This window comes from Podarcis bocagei (assembly GCF_964188305.1).
Source record: "Podarcis bocagei genome assembly, chromosome: 17".
In the NCBI taxonomy this organism is placed as follows: Eukaryota; Metazoa; Chordata; class Lepidosauria; order Squamata; family Lacertidae; genus Podarcis; species Podarcis bocagei.
Window position 1 is genome coordinate 36524590 of NC_138143.1, and position 21715 is coordinate 36546304.

A 21715-nucleotide genomic window follows, 5' to 3' on the forward strand; every position below is an offset into this window, starting at 1 on the left:
GTGCGGCGGCAGCAGCAGGAGGCCTCACTAGCTAAAGTGGTGCTTCAGGTTAAGAACAGTTTCAGGTTAAGAATGGACCTCCAGAACGAATAAAGTTCTTAACCCGAGGTACCACTGTATTGCCGATTTCCTATGTGTTCATTCTGGTATTTTCCAGCCACCCCAGTGGGTGTGGCATAGCAGTTGTTGTGTTGTTGTTGTTTAGTCGTTTAGTCATGTCTGACTCTTCATGACCCCATGGACCAGAGCATGCCAGGCACTCCTGTCTTCCACTGCCTTCCGCAGTTTGGTCAAACTCATGCTGGTAGCTTCGAGAACACTATCCAACCATCTCATCCTCTGTCGTCCTCTTCTCCTTGTGCCCTCCATCTTTCCCAACATCAGGGTCTTTTCCAGGGAGTCTTCTCTTCTCATGAGGTGGCCAAAGTACTGGAGCCTCAGCTTCAGGATCTGTCCTTCCAGTGAGCACTCAGGACTGATTTCCTTCAGAATGGAGAGGTTTGATCTTCTTGCAGTCCATGGGACTCTCAAGAGTCTCCTCCAGCACCATAATTCAAAAGCACCAATTCTTCAGCGATCAGCCTTCTTTGTGGTCCAACAGCAGTTGTAGGAGAGGCCATTTGCAGCTCAGCACATATTCCCCTTAATAACCCTTGTAGATCCATGGCGTTTCTTGACTTTGCTGGTTTTTAAAATCCGTCTTTCAATTATTACTATCAGTCTGTTGTCTTTGATAGCTGGGAAAGAAATGTACTGGTGCATACCTGACCTTGGCATTCAGCTCCTTATATTTGTGTTACAATCTCATAAAGCTGTCCCTTCTCTCTGCCTTTTCTGCCTCAGCCTCACACTTGCCGTTGTCATAGGGCTCATGCAACTGCAGATTGCAACAGCTACTGCCTTTTTCCTTCAGCCGAAGATTTTGCTGACTGACAAGGAAAAGCCTTTGGCTCTTGATAACAGGTCAGTGCAAGGAAGTTGGGTTGCCAATGGGGTTTGTTTTTTGACCAGGGGAGGGCTCTTAACATTTTATCCAACTTGCACAACAGACACATTTACTGGTCCTGCCGATGAGTTTCTGCTTATCATGCAGTTGTTAAAGGCGTTGGAGCCGTGCTAGAAAAAAGCTGGCCTTTCTACATCCCATTGTTCAAGTTCATGATAGAAAAATCTGTTCCAGTCGAACCTGTGCAAGGCAAGAAATGTTTGCTGCCTCTGTCTGATGGAGGAAAAGTGTAACCACAGTGTCTGCCAGGAGAACGTACTAGTCAGGATTCTTGGAAGGACATTGTTGTCTGTCTTGAACAAGAACACAACAGCAACAGGAAAGTCCTGTGACCACCCAGAAATGTTAAATTTGGTGCTAGTAAAGGTAAAGGGACCCCTGATCATTAGGTCCAGTCGTGACCGACTCTGGGGTTGCAGCGCTCATCTTGCTTTATTGGCCGAGGGAGCCGGCGTACAGCTTCTGGGTCATGTGGCCAGCATGACTAAGCCGCTTCTGGCGAACCAGAGCAGCGCACGGAAACGCCGTTTTCCTTCCCGTCGTAGCGGTACCTATATATCTACTTGCACTTTGACATGCTTTCGAACTGCTAGGTTGGTAGGAGCAGGGACCAAGCAACGGGAGCTCACCCTGTCACGGGGAATCGAACCACCAACATTCTGATCGGCAAGTCCTAGGCTCTGTGGTTTAACCCACAGCACCACCCGCATCCCCTGGTGGTTCTACCTACTGGTATCTGGTGCTACCTAGTAGTTAAACTTTATAATAGGTAAAAAAGGTAAAGGACCCCTGGACGGTTAAGTCCAGTCAAAGGCAACTATGGAGTGTGGTGCTTATCTTGCTTTCAGGCTGAGGGAGTTAGCGTTTGTCCACAGACAGCTTTTGGGGTCATGTGGCCAGCATGACTAAACCGCTTCTGGTGCAACAGAACACTGTGACTGAAACCAGAGCGCACAGAAATGCTGTTTACCTTCCCACCACAATGGTACCTATTTATCTACTTGCACTGGCGTGCTTTCGAACTGCTAGGTTGGCAGGAGCTGGGAGCTCACCCCATTGTGGGGATTCGAACCGTCGACCAAGAGGCTCATTGCTTTAGACCACAGCGCCACCCGTGTCCCTTATACTTTATAATAGTGCCATCCTCACAAGGGAGCTTGCACAAGAGAAGGTCTGGAAAACAAACATGGTGCCACAAGTATGACGTAGTGAATTGGGAAGAACCGAAGGTGAGGTGTAAGGGGGTGTCCAATTTTGGCCTTGCACAGGGTGCTGCTGAAATTTGAAAGGCCAAAGTCTGGCCCTGTGTCCAGCTAACCTCCCCTCAGAGCGGAGCAACTGAAAGTAATGGACTAAAGGTAGTCATGTCCATTAATTCCAATGGGCTTACTCTGAGTATGACTAGACCCGGAGCCCATCCGTACAATCTTGTGACTTGCTTTTGATTCCCACATGTACCTTTAGCTGGAAGCCTGAAAGCTAGAAGCAGTTTGATTCATTTTACGCTTGATGCTGCCTCCTTGAGTGCATCAAGGTGGAGTCTCCTTCTTTGGAGGTCTTTAAGCAGAGGCTTGACAACCATATGTCAGGAGTGCTCTGATGGTGTTTCCTGCTTGGCAGGGGGTTGGACTCGATGGCCCTTGTGGTCTCTTCCAACTCTATGATTCTAGGATTCTATCTGCTATTGTGACTCTCCTGTGGCGATTTGTCCTTATTTCCAGGAAAGCTTTCCACAATTTCAACTACTTCTTGTTCTTCTACAACGTGGTGCTGGGGCTGGGAGCCTGCCTGTTCCGTCTGCTGTGCAGCATCATTGTGGGAGCCTGGCTGATTGCTCGGATAGACAGGACAATCATGCCCAAAGGCTATGAAGCAGCTGACCTGGGTAAGGCTTGGGCTACTCTCTCTCTCTCTCTCTCTCTCTCTCTCTCTCTCTCTCTCTCTCTCTCTCTCTCTCTCGGGCCATAAGGCTGGAAGGTTCTCAAACATCTCTGGCTTTCAGAAAAGAAGCAAGCGAGCAAACTCAAAGGGCAAGGGAATGCCCACAATGAAGGCTGCATGATTTCATCAGCTTAATAGCTAAATTAATCAACTGAATTTCTCCCTTACTGTGATTCGACTGCAGGATTCAGGACATGGAGTGGGATGCTCTTTATGGACCACCACCACACGAATCCCACCCTCGTCTGTTTTTGCCACCTTCTCGTGGTCCAAACGAGAGAGAGACAACAGCAGAGAACCACTGACTATCATCATTTCACCAACGCAACAGTAACAGGTAGACTCTAGTTGGGGTGCTACAGATTTATACACATTACAGTAAACATTTGGAATATAGTTGCCGTTTATCAATACTTGCTATTGTTTTAGGATGCCAGTAAGAAGTGTAAGCAAATTCTGACATTTACTAGCAAAATCTCAAAACTCCACAAGCGCCTTAGGATCAAATTTCACCGTCTTTCCTGCTCTCTACTGGCAGATATGGGCACTGCAGTGATATGGGTCATCTATGAAATGTTCAGGTTAGGAAATATTGCATTCTCACAAGTGTGTAGACCGGGGATAGGCAACCTAAGGCCCATGGGCTGGATGCGACCCAATCGCCTTCGCAATCCAGCCCACAGACAGTCCGGGAATCAGCATGTTTTTACATGAGTAGAATGTGTCTTTTTATTTAAAATTGCATCTCTGGGTTATTTGTGGGGCAGAGGAATTTGTTCATCCCCCCCCCCCCAAATATAGTCCAGCCCACCACATGGTCTGAGGGACAGTGGACTGGCCCATGGCTGGAAAAGGTTACTGACCCCTGGTGTAACAGCAGTGTGTGTGTGTGTGTGTTTGTGTGTGTGTGTGGATGCTTGGCTCGTCCCACAGGTGAAGCCAGTATACAGTGGTACCTCGGGTTACATACGCTTCAGGTTACAGACTCCACTAACCCAGAAATAGTGCTTCAGGTTAAGAACTTTGCTTCAGGATGAGAACAGAAATTGGGCTCCGGCGGCACGGCAGCAGCAGGAGGCCCCATTAGCTAAAGTGGTGCTTCAGGTTAAGAACAGTTTCAGGTTAAGTATGGACCTCCAGAACAAATTAAGTACTTAACCCGAGGTACCACTGTACTGGGTGTTTTTTGAAGTGGCAACCACGTTAATGAAGCGTGTTCCACCTGGTGTCCGTGCCTTGAAGGAGAAAGGATATTAGGCAGCATATTAGAAATTAAGCACTGATGCCTTGTTTTCTTTTAGATTTCAGGGTTTCCAACAAAGCCAGGACAAGGTGGCTGCTGTCATACACTCTTCTAAATAACCCCAGCCTTTCAGCACTCAGGAAGCCAAAATGAGGGTCCTCTCCTACAAATAAATGCGTTGCTAATTTCCCCCACTACAGATGCAACGGGACTGAAATGAACCTCACTGAGACTGCACTGCCACATTCCTCATATACAACTTCCTAATACTATATCAGAACATTGGCCCATCAGGATGAGTCTATGTACTAAGATTGGCTGCCGATCTACTCCAGTTCTGCCACCTGATACCCTCTTAACTGAAGAGACTCCAGCGATCAAATCTAGGACCTTCTGCTTGCCAAGGAAAAACTCTGCTATTGAACTCTAACCATTCATCCCCTGAACTTGAGCTTGTTATTTGAGATGGTCTGGAGAACTGCTAGCCCAGATGTTTTTATGCCTGTATGATGTGGAAGATATCTGAATAGTACCTCATTTGCTGGCTTTCATCATGTTTCCGGCATTTTTCTGGTATTTCATTGGTAGGTCTCCAGTGAAACCCGTCTCTGGGTGATTTTTGGCATAGATGAATCAAACCGCTGGAATTGTAGACAAAAGGCCTTTGATATGTCCATCCTTCCCCAGTGGAAAATGTACTACAGCTGCATCTTCAAAATTCACATGTGGTCACACTGGTGATGTCACAGCACACACCAATGAGATCATAGTTACTGTATCCAGACATCAGAAAGGCCACGGCTCAGTAAACCTGATGCCCATATATGTTTGGAAATCATCCAGTTTCAACTTTTCTTGCTGGTCAAACTTTGTAATTCAAAATGAGGATACAGAAATATTGACAATTTGAAGATTGCAAAAACCAAAATACTTTCGCGCAAATAAATACTGCTTGTTTAAATGTGGCAAAGACGAGAGAGATGTTATTTCATGAGCAGTAGTTGTTCTAGTGGGACACGGGTGGCGCTGTGGGTTAAACCACGGAGCCTAGGGTTTGCCGATCAGAAGGTTGGCGGTTCGAATCCCCGCGACGGGGTGAGCTCCCGTTGCTCGGTCCCTGCTCCTGCCAACCTAGCAGTTCGAAAGCACGTCAAAGTGCAAGTAGATAAATAGGTACCGCTCCAGTGGTAAGGTAAACGGTGTTTCCGTGCGTTGCTCTGGTTTGCCAGAAGCGGCTTAGTCATGCTGCCATATGATCCAGAAGCTGTATGCTGGCTCTCTTGGCCAATAAAGCGAGATGAGCGCTGCAACCCCAGAGTCGTCCGCAACTGGACCTAATGGTCAGGGGCCCCTTTACCTTTACTTTTAGTTGTTCTAGTACAGGGTATGTTTTTGCTGGTGCTCCTCAGCAGGTACTGCAAACAGCTTTATTTTTATTACTTTTTATTTACAAAGGCAAGTCTTTGCGGGACCTGACATCTTTCCGCAGGGCCTGCAAGACAGAGTTGTTCCACCAGGCCTTTGGTCAGGGCGCAGCCTGACTCCCTCCTCTGGCAACCTGCACAGAATTTGGTTTAATTGGTTGCCATCAATTTGATTTAATTAATTTTTATAATGAAATATTTTTAGATTGTGTGACTATTTGACTGTTTGATTATTTGATTGTTGTTAGCCGCCCTGGGGAGGGCGGGATATAAATAAATTTATTATTATTATTATTATTATTATTATTATTATTATTATTATTATTATTATTATTATTCCTAGAAAGGGCTTCATATGCCAGCTGTGCCATTTCCTCCATTTGGTGTGGGAATTTTATTTTCAGTATAAACAGGACTCTGTTTTTGAACATGTACACACGCCGCTTTTAATTATTCTCCCAGGTGTGGAGGTGAGGAAAAAGGATAACCAGGACATTCCGGGATCAAATCAGAAACTGGGATGGCTTCTGTAACTCTGGGACTGTCCTTGGAAAACTGGACACTTGGAGGGTATGGGACTGAGCTATAAGTTAAATGGAGTTCTGTATAACTTCCCATCTCCCTTTAAGGGGGGGGGGATAATGTTGCTGCAATCAGGCATAGATAGAAAGCAGGTGGGAAGGGGTGGTTAACCCTTTTCCTGCTGCCAGTTTCAACTCCTTGTTTGATGGGAGATATTTACTTGGGAGTAAGCACCAATGAGTAAGCACGCGGGTGGCGCTGTGGACGCGGGTGGCGCTGTGGGTTAAACCACAGAGCCTAGGACTTGCCAATCAGAAGGTCAGCGGTTCGAATCCCCGTGACAGGGTGAGCTCCCATTGCTCGGTCCCTGCTCCTGCCAACCTAGCAGTTCGAAAGCACATCAAAGTGCAAGTAGATAAATAGGTACCACTCTGGCGGGAAGGTAAACGGTGTTTCCGTGAGCTGCTCTGGTTCGCCAGAAGCGGCTTAGTCATGCTGGCCACATGACCCGGAAGCTGTATGCCGGCTCCCTCGGCCAATAAAGCGAGATGAGCACCGCAATCCCAGAGTCGGCCACGACTGGACCTAATGGTCAGGGGTCCCTTTACCTTTAAGCACCAATGAATTTACTTCTGAGTAAACAATCCATAGAATTGGGCTGCACATTTACTTGGCAGTAAGTTCCACTGAACTCAGTCTTACTTCTGAGTAAACAGTGCATAGGACTGAGCTTTCCCTTCATCGGTGCCCAATGGATGCAAAGTGTAGTGCGAGACAGTGTCAAATTTCTGAGTCATCAGTTGCCAGGTAGAAAATGACCCATCACAGAGTCAACCCACCCTCCTTCTCAAGAACAGCCACTGATCGACACAACCCCATATTTGCTGTGGTGGGGCATTTCTGATTGCTTTCTTGAGCTGTCACTCAAGCGTGGTCTGCTTTTGGATGACATCATCACAGGTATATAAAGAAGAGCTCTGCAAGAGAATGTTTGGAAGGTGGGTCTTGGGTATTTTGTGGTAAGTTAACATGTTTGTATGTTGTCTTTTGGAGTCCTTAACTAGTTCTTTGTGTGCTTTGGTGATTCTGCAGCAGGGAAAACCAGGTTGTTGCTGTTTTAATTGAATACATGTTTAAGGCTGGCTGCTAAAATGGCATTAATTCTATAGAAGTTAAAATGCCACACCCTGGGGCTGGATGGCTAGGGAAGCAAGATATTACTAGGATGTGGCAAACTTTATGTGTACAATATTAAACACTGCAGGCAGTTACTTGGTTTAGCCTTGAGGCTGTGCCTCTCCACTTTCCATTCATCCCCTCTGCAGCAATTAACAGGTGACTGTGCTTTCCCCATGCTATGGAAACCTTGTTTGTTAATTCCTGCATTTCAGCCTGCTCATATGCAGTGCCAGATTTGCATATAAGCTAAACAAGCTGTAGTTCGGGGGCCCCCAAAAAATTAAAGAAAAAAACACCTGGATGTTCATTTCCAGAATATAAGATAAACAACAAATAAAATAAAACCTACATACAGCAACAGTGTTTTGTGCTGTGTAGGCTCCTATGATGTAAGTAATGGGCCCCGCCTGCTAGCCTGCTCCCTAAAATATCACTGGTTTGCTCATTTCTACATTCTGCATGTGCAAATGGCTTTAGATACCTATTAGGTCCATAAATTATATATTCAACAGAAAAAACAGTGACAATTTGTTGTTGACAAAGGACAGCTGGACATATAAAGGGCCCCATTGCCTTCAGTAGCTTAGGGCCTCATCAAACCTAAATCCGGACCTGCTCATATAAAGTACAGCTACAGGAGTCATCTGAAAAGCTGGCAACCTTTTTTGAGACCTCTGGGCAGAGAGGAAACGCCACTTGTCACACTTAGCTAGGAGCTCAATACTCCACCCATTTTGCTTGCTTGCAATTTTGCAAGGCTTTAGTTGACCCCAAATAAAGGCATTGCTCAGCTGTGGGTTTTGGAGCCTCTCCCCTCTTCCCGCCTGCTCTCCTTTTTATGGGCCCATATGGGTGCTTATACAGTGGTACCTCAGGTTAAGTACTTAATTCGTTCCGGAGGTCCGTTCTTAACCTGAAACTGTGCTTAACCTGAAGCACCACTTTAGCTAATGGGGCCTCCCGCTGCCGCGGCACGATTTCTGTTCTCATCCTGAAGCAAAGTTCTTAACCCGAGGTACTATTTCTGGGTTAGCGGAGTCTGTAACCTGAAGCATATGTAACCTGAAGCGTCTGTAACCCGAGGTACCACTGTACTAACTTTTTAAAGGGTCTGTGACAAGCAACGCATCACGCTACCATGGCCAGGAAGCTTTGAGTGCCACCAGGTGTATACTTAGGGGAACTGCAGCAAATCCTAGGTTTGCCTCTGCTTTATGCAATATGGCATATTTTTTTTAAAAAAAACATAGAATCGGAAGGGACCCCAAGGGTCATCTAGTCCAACCCTCTGCAAGCCGAAATATCTCTGAGCTAGGCTTTACTAACTTTTTTTGCAGGGGGAAAAAAGTTTCAAGTACTGTGTTTGTGCTCATATTTTGAGTAGGTATTTAATTAAAGCCATCTTGCCTTTAATTTAAAGATGGGATAAAAATTCAACAAACTTGAGCTGGGGGAAAAAAAAACCCCAAACCCTAGATGCATTTTTACTCTCTCAAGATTGAATGTATTGCCCTCGGTTAGGGACGATTCCAACGGATTGCACACGAAAAACGCTTATGTCCCTGTGGAGATGGCAGTACCGAATCCATACTTTATAAAGACTTGAGGAATGAGATTATCACCCCTCTTTTATTGTCCATTCTGGGTCACCCAACCACTGCCACAGTGTCCTTTCTCTTGGCAGATCAAGATGAGCAGGTGACAGCAAAGGTTGCAAGGTTTTTAGCTGGGGCAATCAGAATAGGATCCACTGTTGGGACTATTGATTCAAAACCCTAAAATGTATTTTATATAATTGGCTTGTTATTTCTATTCTTGTTTTATTGCTATGGCCGATGGCTGACGCAAATAAAGATTCATTCATTCAAAATCAAACTCTCCCCAACTCCTGCAGTAAGAAGTTCCAAACACCCCACACTCAGACTAAGTAACAAAGTTGTGGGAAGACCGCAAGGCTACCCAACTTTGTGTCTTTTGTCTTGAATGGCACCACACAGGCCTTGTCTATGAAAAGCAGCAAAGGTGAGTTTAAATTGTGGGTTCTCAGTTACAACCGTGAAAGTAGGGAATCATAGAATGGGAGAGGACCACAAGGGTCATCTAGTCAAACCCGTTGTAATGAAGGAAACTTTTGCCCAACGTGGGGCTTGGACCCACAGCCCTGAGATTCAGAGTCTCCTGCTCTACCGACTGAGCTATGAAGACTTCCTTCTCAGTCACAGTGCGCCAGTTGTGGGGTCCTTCGTCCAGCAAAGCCCAAGCAATTCTTTTCTCCTACAGAAGATTTGGAGAAAGAGAGTTAAGGGCAGTTAACTCTTCTGGAAATAAAACAAAGGGAGCTGTTGTAGTTCTTCTTTCTTTTTTAGATTTCTTGCATGCTTTATAGGTACTGCTTTATGGGAAATTATTTTGCATGGCGTATATCTTTTAATTGCTTCGGGAGTCCCACCCCATACAGCTTATGCACAATACACTTAAAACTGTGTTTAAATTTTGGGAGCTGTAGTTTCACAGCACCCTTAAGAAACCATAGTTTTCAGCAGTGCTTTTTTCGGGGGGGGGGGGTGCAGGGGTATGCGTACCCCTAAACATTTTGTGAATCTTTGCACTTTTGTTCATTTGCTGTATTTATTTCCCCCGATTTGAACTATAAAATGGTGATTTTCTTGAATCAAAATGAGAGTGCCCCAAACATCTTTTTTTTTAGAAAAAAAGCACTGGTTTTCAAGAAATATTTGGAGGAAATGGTGTGCTTTCAATATATGGTATGGACACACCCAGTCTAAGAGAGGATAGGTAATGTTGGTCTTGCTTGGTCTTTCCAGAGCAACCTAGTTAATGCCATGGCATCAGAAAACAAAGACATGGCAGCAGCTGCTTCTGACTCCAAGAACAATGAAGATCAGCAGGTGAGTAGATCTTGGTGATGGTCATTTGATGGGAGAAACCATTGATGCTCTGAGTTGAGCTCCAAAGCTCATTCTACAATACATAGGACACTCCTCCCTCTGCCTTAGGAAGGCTTTTGCCTTCAGTCTGCTGAGTGGAGTAGCAACAGCAACACAGCACAAGTTGTTGCATATCTTAATATTGTGCAGTTTGAAGCGGCTGGAAAAATAAAAACTGACTCCTTTTGGAAGGAGTCATTGTCCAGGCCCATAAAAATATTATTCAATTTTTACTAGCATAACTCTTTACAAAACAGAACATAAGCATTAAAGATACCCCTCCAACTATCCATACAATACCTTGTGCTTTCCAGCACAGGCTCAGCATCTTAGAAAATATGGAATATAGTCGTACCTTGGTTCTTGAACGCCTTGGTACTCGTACGTTTTGGCTCCTGAACACCGCAAACCCAGAAGTAAGTGTTCTGGTTTGTGAATGTTTTTCGGAAGCCGGATGTCCGATGCAGCTTTCGCTTGAGTGCAGGAAGTTCCTGTAGCCAATCGGAAGCCATGCCTTGGTTTTGAACCATTTCGAAAGTGGAACGGATTAAGTTCGGGAACCAAGGTACCACTGTAATCCAAACAGACCTATAAACAAAGGTCTCTCGTTAACAGCATCCAATTCCCTGGTGCTGTTTTCCTTGAGAGCTTCATTTACATCTTCCGTTCTCTGTTGGGTTCAGAGAAACAATATCAGCCACCACCCTTTGAAGATGGCAGATTTGCAATTCAACACCTTTGCACCTGATCTAAGGTTAGAGTAGTTTAGAGCAGGCTTCCTCAAACTCAGCCCTTCAGATGTTTTTGGCCTACAACTCCCATGATCCCTAGCTAGCAGGACCAGTGGTCAGGGATGATGGGAATTGTAGTATCAGAACATCTGGAGGGCCGAGTTTGAGGAAGCCTGGTTTAGAGTAACAGAAGACAATCAACAAATATTCATCAACCCATTGAGGAGTTCAGTGTCCTTTTGAAAACAACTGTGGAGAAACCCCAATGTTAGCCATTTTCCATTTTAACTCTTCATTAATACACATACATCTTTCATTTCTGTGTGAATTAAAGCAATTATACTTAACACAGATGACAGATAGGTAGCCGTGTTGGTCTGCCATAGTCAAAATAAAAAAAATTCCTTCCAGTAGCACCTTAAAGACCAACTAAGTTAGTTCTTGGTATGAGCTTTCATGTGCATGCACACTTCTTCAGATACACTGAAACAACACTGAGTCAGATACACTGAGTCGTCAACAGGCTCATCTCAGCTATCTGCCAATCTCCCATTCCCACCACCCTTCTGAGTAATACCCCTCCCCACCTTCTCACTATATAGAAGGATCTGGCAACTTTTGTTTCAGTGTATCTGAAGAAGTGTGCATGCACACGAAAGCTCATACCAAGAACTAACTTAGTTGGTCTTTAAGGTGCTACTGGAAGGAATTTTTTTTATTTTAACACAGATGAGTCAGACAAGAACTGGCTAGATTCTGCCTTAGCAACAACATCTAGAGGACCAAGGCTTCTTCATTCCTAATCTACAGAGTTTCGTTCCCTTAAACCCATGTACTCCCAATTCTGCTGGTCAGTCGCATATCAAGAGAGGGGTTGGTTTCAGATGGAGTCTTTGTTGACTGCCCCCTGGCCTTGGGTTGCTGACACCGGTTGCCTTGTCTGCTTCACGTTCCTTTGCTTCTAGAACCTGGTGAGCAGAGTGGCCTCGGTTTCCCTGAGTGCTGCTTGCGAAATGGTCTCCACCACATACTCTTCGATCAAAGAGAACATTCCGGTCTTCAAATCTTTCTGTGATGCGGCCAAGACGGGGATGAGGACAATTGCTTCGGCCACAGTCAGCAGGGTGCAGCCTCTTTTCAGCAAGCCTCAGAGTGAGTAAATGGCCAGCTCTTTGGGATGGGGAGAGAAATTCAATTCTGTTCCCATTTAAAGGCAAACTGGAACGTGTCCAGAGGAGGGCAACCAAAATGGTCAAAGGCCTGGAAACGATGCCTTATGAGGAACGGCTAAGGGAGCAGGGCATGTTTAGCCTGGAGAAGAGGAGGTTAAGGGGTGATATGATAGCCATGTTCAAATATATAAAAGGATGTCACATAGAGGAGGGAGAAAGGTTGTTTTCTGCTGCTCCAGAGAAGCGGACACGGAGCAATGGATCCAAACTACAAGAAAGAAGATTCCACCTAAACATTAGGAAGAACTTCCTGACAGTAAGAGCTGTTCAACAGTGGAATTTGCTGCCAAGGAGTGTGGTGGAGTCTCCTTTTTTGGAGGTCTTTAAGCAGAGGCTTGACAACCATATGTCAGGAGTGCTCTGATGGTGTTTCCTGCTTGGCAGGGGGTTGGACTCGATGGCCCTTGTGGTCTCTTCCAACTCTATGATTCTATGATTCTATGATTCTAACTATTTTTTGCATTTTCCGAAACAATACCTGAACTGAGACACAACTGTCTTTCAAAATTGCGGCATATCCAAATTTTGCAGTGCAGCCCCCCAGCTGTGTGTCCAAAAGTGTATATTTTGTGGTAAAGCAAGCATATAAATGCATATATTAGTGCGAGCGACATTCCAAAACATAGAGAAATTGCTTTGCAACCATGTGTATGCAAAGGTAGTAGGAGAAATTTGCCCAGTGATGCTGATGGATTTTTTATGAGAACTTTTAAAAAATAAGATAAAAAACTGATGTGGAAATGTAGGGAATTGAACATAAGATTGAAAAAAAATGTGAAACTGCAAAAAACCCAAAATGAATATATTCACCTATCCCTACCCTTTGTGGAGTGTTTTCCAGTGTCCCCATAAGTTCATGGTGGTGGTAGTAAGTTCCACAGAGAGAAAAGGAGTGGAAATTAGCTTGCAAAAATCTAATGACCACATGAAATTTTACCTTCTGTTGCAGAACAATATTAAACGGTCAGTGAAACATCACAAAACAAATGTCATTGTCAGTATATATAGCACATTTTCCACAGGGAAACTCATGCTCAAAGCAGTTCACACAAAGATCTAAAACAATAACTGTACATAACATATAAGACGTAATAAGAGCATCTATTGTTGTTGGTGCAACTGTCTAAAATTGCACTGTGCCAACGACAACTATTTATTATCTATTTTTTAAAAAATACAGCAGCAGATGTGCAGGACAGCCGAGATCTGGACAAAGTGGAGGAAAAGGAATTGATAGTTCAAGGACCAGCTGATCAGGTAACCACTGTCCAGACTTCACCTGGTCCTTATTATGAATTTGTCCATCTGATAATGGGGTGGTCCTGATGGCTAGGAGGTTAACAAAAGAACATGAATAGTCTTTGGAGGTGGAAGACTCTCACTAGGTGATGACCTTCAGCCAGCATAGGAACCAGTGGCTCTCCAGAGGTTGGCTGGGCTGCAGATCCCATAATCCCGGTCCATTGGCCATATTGGCTGGGGCTGGTGTGTGCTGGAATTTAGCAGTGTCTGGCAGTGCCTTAGGTTCCCCATCCCTGAGTCAGGAGGAGTTGTTGTTAAGCAACCTCAAGCTGGAGGACAAGAGCTGTAAGTTAAGCAGGACTCAGTGGAGAGTCTTTAGGCTTCACCTTGCTTCTAGGAATCTGATGTAGATGTCCATCTGTTTCTGCTGGGCTCTGGGTGCCTGATGTTTATTTACAGATGTGCACCGGGACGCGAGTGGCGTTGTGGTCTAAACCACTGAGCTTCTTGGGCTTGTCGATCAGAAGGTCGGCGGTTCGAATCCCCACGACGGAGTGAGCTCCCGTTGCTTGGTCCCAGCTCCTGCCAACCTAGCAGTTCAAAAGCATGCCAAAAGTGCAAGTAGATAAATAGGTACCGCTCCAGCGGGAAGGTAAACGGCATTTCCGTGCGCTGCTCTGGTTCGCCAGAAGCAGCTTAGTCCTGCTGGCCACATGACCAGAAAGCTGTACACCGGCTCCCTTGGCCAATAAAGCGAGATGAGCGCCGCAACCCCAGAGTTGGCCACGACTGAACCTAACGGTCAGGGGTCCCTTTACCTTTTTACTCGAAGTCTCCTATGTATTCTCTGCCAGAAAACTGAATCCTGTAACACTTTCCCCAAATACCTTCCTGCTCGGATGTAGGATGCATGCAACGTGGTCCATCTTTGAAGGCTTATCTGTGGGCGGCAGATGAATACGGAAAGTTTTAAGAGCTACTTTTGTGAACAATTACAGATAGGTAGCCGTTTTCAGAAATAGACTGGAAAGAGAAGCTGCTGAATTGCAACTCATTACCAAACTTAAAACCATGGAGAGACCTGGTCTGAACAAAGACATTGGATTCTTATCTCATTATACATGACTAAGCCATTTCTCACCTTCTCACCCCTTGACTTTTCCTGTAAGACCTATTACAGTCGTTAAGAGTTGTCAACAGGCTCATCTCAGCTATCTGCCAATCTCCCATTCCCACCACCCTTCTGAGTAATACCCCTCCCCACCTTCTCACTATATAGAAGAATCTGGCAACTTCTGTTTCAGTGTATCTGAAGAAGTGTGCATGCACACGAAAGCTCATACCAAGAACTAACTTAGTTGGTCTTTAAGGTGCTACTGGAAGGAATTTTTTTATTTTGTGAACAAGTTTTGCTAGGTTGCCCCGATGCTGACTGCTTCTCTCCCTCCCTAGGGGAGCCCAGATAAAAAGGAAACGGTGTCATCTACGGAGACAGTTGCGGCAGCAGCGGTTTGCCAAACAGCTGCCGAAACAAAGGACGTTTCCCCCGGCATGCTGGACCTGGTTAAAGAAGCTGTCCGAGGGAGTGTTGAGATGACCACGTCTGCGCTAACCAGTGGCATGAACACTGTGATGGGCTCCAGCATAGGCCAGATGGCCTCCAGTGCCGTTGAGGCTGTGATGGGGAAGTCTGAGGAGATAGTGGACCACTACCTCCCAATGTCTGATGAGGAGCTAGGTCAGTCGACGCTTGTCTGTTAGCCGCCTCTACCTGCGCACGAGTGCCCGGTGGTCTGTGCCGTGCTCATGCATGTACATCAGTGTTATTTAGTCTTTTCTAAGCACAGTTGTAGAAGGGATGTGGGTGGCACTGTGGGTTAAACCACAGAGCCTAGGGCTTGCTGATCAGAAGGTCGGCGGTTCGAATCCCCGCAACGGGGTGAGCTCCCGTTGCTCGGTCCCTGCTCCTGCCCACCTAGCAGTTCGAAAGCACATCAAAGTGCAAGTAGATAAATAGGTACCACTCCGGTGGGAAGGTAAACAGTGTTTCCGTGCACTGCTCTGGTTCACCAGAAGCGGCTTAGTCATGCTGGCCACATGACCCGGAAGCTGCACGCCAGCTCCCTCGGCCAATAAAGTGAGATGAGTGCCACAACCCCAGAGTTGGTCATGACTGGACCTAATGGTCAGGGGTCCCTTTGCCTTTAAGCACAGTAGTAGAAGAGCTACGCTAAATTAGCCGCACAATGTCCACTGCAGTGCAGATTCCCATTGCAAGGTCCCCCACAATCTGAAAACTAAAATTCTCCATCCATGCAATCTACATTCTGTACTAAAACAGAACTGAGCAAATATGTGCATTGTTCTGTGACTTTCCTGCTGTTCTCCAGGTTTGCTTAATTTGTGGGTGGGAGAGCTCTTTGGAGGCGTGGTAGCAAATGTCAATAGGCTTTGCCTTGGGAGGAAATGGGTAATCAAGCTCATTCTTGTAATCTCAGTCTATCTGAAAAGTTCAGTATGTGAAGAGGTTTGAGCTCGTTGCTCCTGCTCATACCGCATGGCTCTCACCAGCCACTCTAGAGTTCCTATACCAACAATCTAGGAACTTTTACCACTTTGAAAGTAAACTAAGTTTTGCTGCCTGTGCAACTATTCTAAAGCACCTGAATCTGACCTTTCGAGAGTTTGTAAGTAAGCCATTTTTAACTTGCCGAATGTGTGGTCTGTCCCTGTGCTGGGGGAAGAGGGAAACTTTGGAAAGAAGCTTCTAACAGGCATATTGTAACTCGCTTTGAAGGACATATTTTAAAGCTTTAACAGTCTAGATTTCTTTACCTTGCTGCATATTTTGTGACTTTATATCTCTGCTGGGGTTCTCCCACCCAAAAGTACTTGCCCCGAACTTGTATCTTGGAATGCAGGAATTCCAGGATGCATATGTATACAGTGGTACCTCGCAAGACGAATGCCTCGCAAGACGAAAAACGCGCAAGACGAAAGAGTTTTCCGTTTTTTGAGTCGTTCCGCAAGACAAATATCCTTTGGGCTTGCTTCGCAAGACGAAACGTCTTGCGAGTTCTTGCGAGTTTGTTTCCTTTTTATTAAATAGCCGCTAAGCCGCTAATAGCCGTGCTTCGCAAGACGAAAAAACCGCAAGACGAAGAGACTCGCGGAACGGATTAATTTCGTCTTGCGAGGCACCACTGTATTTGCACCGACAATATTTAGGGTGTTCTGCGTATTTCCAGGGCTTGCTAAGTTCTAAAGTGTGTAATGCCTTCCTTTCAGCTACTCTTGCAGCTGCTGCGGAGGAGACAGAGACCTCTTCGTCCATTGAGAAGCAAAGGCAGCAGCGGAGTTACTATGTGCGCCTGGGTTCCCTCTCCAACAGGGTGCGCCAGAGAGCCTACCAGCACACCCTGGGCAAGGTGCGCCAAACGAAGCAGAAGATGCAGGAGACTCTGTCCCAGCTCCAGCAAGCAATGGACTTGGTATAAGCACTTTTCTAGTCTCTGGTAGTGCTTGCTCTAGGTCAACCTTCTCTAACCTCCGCTGTTGCAGACCGCAACTCCCACCAGAGCCACCTGGCATGGCTACATGATACAGAGGCTGCTGGTTGTGCTGGTTGATGGGAGTTGTAGTCCAAAACAGCCCCAGGTTGACAAAGGCAACTCTGGCTCTAAGTGTTGTTTGTTGGTTTTTTTAATATGTGCTGGGTTCAGTTGCACAATGCACATACCTTTAGCTCAGGGTTGTGAATTCCAGATGTGATGTCCACCAGCCTTGATAACTTAAAAAAGGACACTGCAACTTTAATAATAATAGTTTAATAATGATAATTTATTATTTGTACCCTGTCCATCTGGCTGGGCTTCCCCAGCCACTCTGGGCAGCTTCCAACAAAGATTAAAAATACATTAAAATGTCACACATTAAAAACTTCCCTGAATATACTCAAATCACTAACTGACCATTGAAGCTGAAGGGGGTGGGTCTGTCTGTCCAGATGTGGTGCCTCTGAACACCAATGTTGTGGGACAAACTGGGTGAAGGGTGGCAACTTTCAGGTCCTGCTCCTGAGCTTTCCAGAGGGGCTGGATCTACACTGACCTGTTTAACATTATTAGAACGATATTAGATATATCATTCTCAAACGTCACAGGGCATACTTGTAAATTAAAGCGGTTTTCTTACCTTGTTTCTCCTGTCAAAATGCTGCTGGTACATCAGCTTCGCCCTCTGGTGTCACATTTTAATAATGCATAAAGAACATTAAATGCGGTACATCTGATGTCCACTTGCATTACCACAGTCCTTCCCTAGGTAAAGGTAAAGGGACCCCTGACCATTAGGTCCAGTCGTGGCCGACTCTGGGGTTGCGGCACTCATCTCGCTTTATTGGCTGAGGGAGCCGGCATACAGCTTCCAGGTCATGTGGCCAGCATGACTAAGCCGCTTCTGGCGAACCAGAGCAGCGCACGGAAATGCCGTTTACCTTCCCGCTGGAGCGGTACCTATTTATCTACTTGCACTTTGACGTGCTTTTGAGCTGCTAGGTTGGCAGGAGCAGGGACCGAGCAACAGGAGCTCACCCTGTCGTGGGGATTCGAACTGCCGACCTTCTGATCGGCAAGTCCTAGGCTCTGTGGCTTAACCCACAGCGCCATCCCTTCCCTAACCCCTCTTAATGTTAAAAACCATGTGTGCAAATCCACCCTGGGTGTCGGTTGCCTAATCAGCAAGGCACGCCATGTTCTGTTGCCCAAGCAGACTGGTTCATTTTATTTGTGTGGCAAAAGTACCTCCCAAAATGTGAGATGTGATTGTCCTTGGGAGAGTCAGTCCTACTGAGCTTCGTTTGAGAGACTTTCTGCTTTTTACTGTTTCGCTTGGAAGTATCTCTCTTTTCTAAACATTCTTAATGTTCTCACTGCTATTTTCCTAGATTGCATTTGCCAGACACACAGACCAGAAAGATCAAGGCGGGCAGGAGGAACTGCAGCAGAAGTGGTTGGAGTGGAGCAAGAAGCAGTTGGGACAGAGCGATTCCACTGGAGAGAACGCAGCAGAGGTATGTTGTGTTATTAGCTTCCTCAATGCATTTCCCAGAGAAGGGCCCATCAGGACACAGGATGGCTTGCTCTCGTGACAAAGCTCAGCAGACCATAGCCTGGATGGGGCGCCCCTGCTAAGTAAATCATGGTAGCATAGCTGTCAACTTACAGATTTGAAAATAAAGGACCAGCAGCCTCGAAAGTCAGGGATCAGCAGCCAAAATAAGGGTTTTTCCAGGCACAGGTATGTTCAACTTCTGAGCCCCTCCAAGCCAAGGGCAGAAAGCTCAGCCAGCAGCCAAACGAAGCCTCAAGCGGTGGTTCCCACAGTGCAGCAACCCGGCAAAGGGGATGCAGCAAGGAAAACCACCGTCAACTCTCCGCTGGGAAGCGCTGATCAAAGGTGAGTCCCCAGGCAACGCGGCCGATTTGATTGGCACAAGACATGCAAGCTCCATCCCCCAGTCGTTCTTAGACTCCTTATTGGGTGAGCAACACAGCCAAGCAACACAGTTGGAGCCTCCCTCCTCCCTGGCCGGCAGGGAGGGAGGGAGAGGAGCTGCTTCCTTTGAAACCTGGGAAATTTAAGGGGGACACAGCGCTGGGATAAGGGACTGTCCCGCCAAATAAGGGACGGTTGACAGCTATGTGGTAGCTAAAGGGAGATCAGGATGAATAACAATATTCTCATATTGTTTGGGTTTTGGAGAGCGTGCCTGAATCACAGGTAGGGCAAGAGCCGCAAAAATAAAACACAAAACTACAATATGGTCTGAACGGAGGATAATCAAACTATCAGCACCAGTTTTAAATGGAAGTTAAAGTTTTTGCTTACTTTATGATTTGTGTGGATGGGAAAAAACGTAAGTGAAGTTCAGAAAATGACAAGAACTGAAGACTTTCATTGCAGTGCTCTCAGCTGACCAAGCTCTGCTCTGTGCCATATCCAAACCCCATTGCCTGACACATCTGCTGAAGGTTTGCCATCCCTGTCCTAACTACAATTAATCCAGAATGTGGCCATATAACGCTGGTCCTGAAAGACCTAAATTGGCTCCCAGTACGTTTCCGAGTACAATTCAAAGTGTTGGTGCTGACCTTTAAAGCCCTAAATGGCCTCAGCCCAATATACCTGAAGGAGCGTCTCCACCCCCTTACTCAGCCTGGACACTGACAGTCCAGGGTCTTCTGACAGTTCCCTCTTTGCAAGAAGTGAGGTTACAGGGAACCAGGCAGAGGGCCTTCTCGGTGGTGGCACCCGCCCTGTGGAATGCCCTCCCACCAGATGTCAAGGAAATAAACAACTGCCTGATGTTTAGAAGACATCTGAAGGCAACCCTGTTTAGGGGCGTTTTTAATGTTTGATGTTTTATCGTGTTTTTAATATTCTGTTGGGAGCCACCCAGGGTGGCTGGGGAAACTTAGCCAGATGGGCGGGGTATAAATTCTTCTTCTTCTTCTTCTTCTTCTTCTTCTTCTTCTTCTTCTTCTTCTTCTTCTTCTTCTTCTTCGTTGTTTTGTTGCTACTACTGTTAAGTTGTGGGTGAACATATCAGACGACACAGCGATTCTTCAAACAGCTCTTGTTTATTCACAGGCCAGAACTGAACTGAACTGAAGGGTTCAGCCAGCCTGCTTATATAGAGCTCCAGAACAACATAATTGTAACAACTTTCTGTAACTATCCAATCACTGAACGTCACTTTCGATCCCTTATTTACATATGTGGACTTGAACTATCTACAGTATCCCCCTGCTGGCCCAGGGTGAGAACTTCAGTACATAACAACAACTACTACTATTATTATTACTAACACCTCTTTCTCTCCAGCAGATGGAATCCCAGGCTCTAGGCATGTCCCGCAACATTGCCCAGCAGATTCAGGCTGCCTGCCAGAGCCTCCTGGCCAACATGCGGGGTCTCCCTGCAGCCCTCCAAGAAAAGGTACAGCAAGCTTACAGCTACATGGAGGAGCTACAGGCTGCTTTTTCCAGTGCCAAGTCATTCCAGGAGCTTCCTAGTGGCCTTTTGATGCAGCGCCAGGAAACTATGGGCAAAATCTGGCAGGCTGGGGACGAGGTCCTGGAGTACGTGATGCAGTCCACTCCCCTGAACTGGATTGTGGGGCCCTTCTCCCCAGAAGAGGCCTCTCCTCCTGAACCTTTGGCCGAATCCCAAGCAGCAGAGGTGCCTCCATCTGTGAAGGAATCGGAGGTAGATGTCCAAAGGATGGAAGTGCCTGGATCCAGTGCTTTGAACGATCAAGCCTAACCTGCAATCCGTGGCCAAGTTGCTTCAGTTTTTCCCAGTTACACAGAGCTCAGCAGTGCTCAATATTGTTGAGGCCTCTTTGTTGCAGAACTTGCTAACTAAAATGTGAAGCAGTGCAGTTCTCTTAGCAGCTTGTAGGTGACAAAAACTGTACCTCCGAAACAGTTTGGCCCATCTCCTATGGCGGTGCCAAGCTGACCTCTATAGAGGCTGCTCAATGCAGTTTTCCAGCAAAGCACCAAACCAATCTCAACAGGGCACAAATGAATGGATGCTACCTGACTAAGGACTGGTTCAGGGTCACTTCTCCTGCTTGCATTAATATCTAGAAAAGGATGCATCTAGACCAGTGTTTCCCAAACTTGGGCCTCCAGTTGTTTTGGGACTACAATTCCCATCATCCCTGACCACTGGTCCTGCTAGCTGGGGATGATGGGAGTCGTAGTCCGAAAACAGCTGGAGACCCAAGTCTGGGAAACACTAATCTAGACGTTAACAGCAAACAGCTGGTTAGCATCTAGTTTTAGCCCAGGACGTCTTTAGCGGGTGTTGACTAGGACTTACCTATGCCTCATAGAATTTATGGTGATCTGTTATCTTTCAAGCTTCTTGACCACTGAACAAAAGTAAACACTTCATGTCAAAGATAAAGTAAACCAATTTGCATCTCAAACTGTGGCTCTGGATTTTTTCTTCCCTGTCAGAGAAGTGCCTTGGCACTGCTGCTTAAGATCTGGCTTTTGGTACTAGAATATAAGGGATGTGGGTAGTGTGTGGTCTAAACCACTGAGCTTCTTGGGCTTGCTGATAGGAAGGTCAGTGGTTCAAATCCCTGCATCGGGGTGAGCTCCCGTTGCTCTGTCCCAACTCCTGCCAACCTAGCAGCTCTAAAGCACGCCAGTGCAAGTAGATAAATAGGTA

At 46.2% G+C, this 21715-nt stretch overlaps 2 protein-coding genes across 3 annotated transcripts in view; both read left to right on the forward strand.

Moving 5' to 3' along the window:
* Nucleotides 1-5160, forward strand: part of LOC308576560 (uncharacterized protein) — an 83983-nt gene extending 78823 nt beyond the window's left edge. The window contains exons 33-36 of the mRNA XM_081175966.1: nt 844-963; nt 2728-2891; nt 3132-3284; nt 4249-5160. Coding sequence (XP_081032092.1) covers nt 844-963; nt 2728-2891; nt 3132-3284; nt 4249-4343 — 532 coding nt within the window. The 3' untranslated portion in view covers nt 4344-5160. The remainder of the gene's footprint in view (nt 1-843; nt 964-2727; nt 2892-3131; nt 3285-4248) is intronic.
* A 1244-nt stretch (nt 5161-6404) lies between these two features.
* LOC308576764 (perilipin-3-like) lies at nt 6405-21457 on the forward strand. Of its 2 annotated transcripts, XM_081176673.1 has the most exons (8): nt 6405-7155; nt 10141-10224; nt 11960-12146; nt 13407-13483; nt 14921-15206; nt 16757-16959; nt 18414-18539; nt 20354-21457. In XM_081176673.1, the coding sequence occupies exons 2-8, from the start codon at nt 10159-10161 to the stop codon at nt 20792-20794; spliced, it is 1386 nt and encodes a 461-aa protein (XP_081032799.1). In that variant the 5' UTR covers nt 6405-7155; nt 10141-10158; the 3' UTR covers nt 20795-21457. The 2 variants fall into 2 exon arrangements, with proteins under 2 accessions (XP_081032799.1, XP_081032800.1); XM_081176674.1 differs by lacking the exon at nt 6405-7155 and having other exon boundaries at nt 10069-10224.
* The last annotated feature ends 258 nt before the right edge of the window (nt 21458-21715 follow it).

Bases quoted from the DNA above. Each gene is read 5' to 3' on its own strand.
- LOC308576764 (XM_081176673.1), top strand. From the start codon at position 10,159: ATGGCATCAGAAAACAAAGACATGGCAGCAGCTGCTTCTGACTCCAAG. The intron at 15,207-16,756 runs GTCAGTCGACGC...CCTTCCTTTCAG, and splicing joins AATGTCTGATGAGGAGCTAG to CTACTCTTGCAGCTGCTGCG. The intron at 16,960-18,413 runs GTATAAGCACTT...CTATTTTCCTAG, and splicing joins TCCAGCAAGCAATGGACTTG to ATTGCATTTGCCAGACACAC.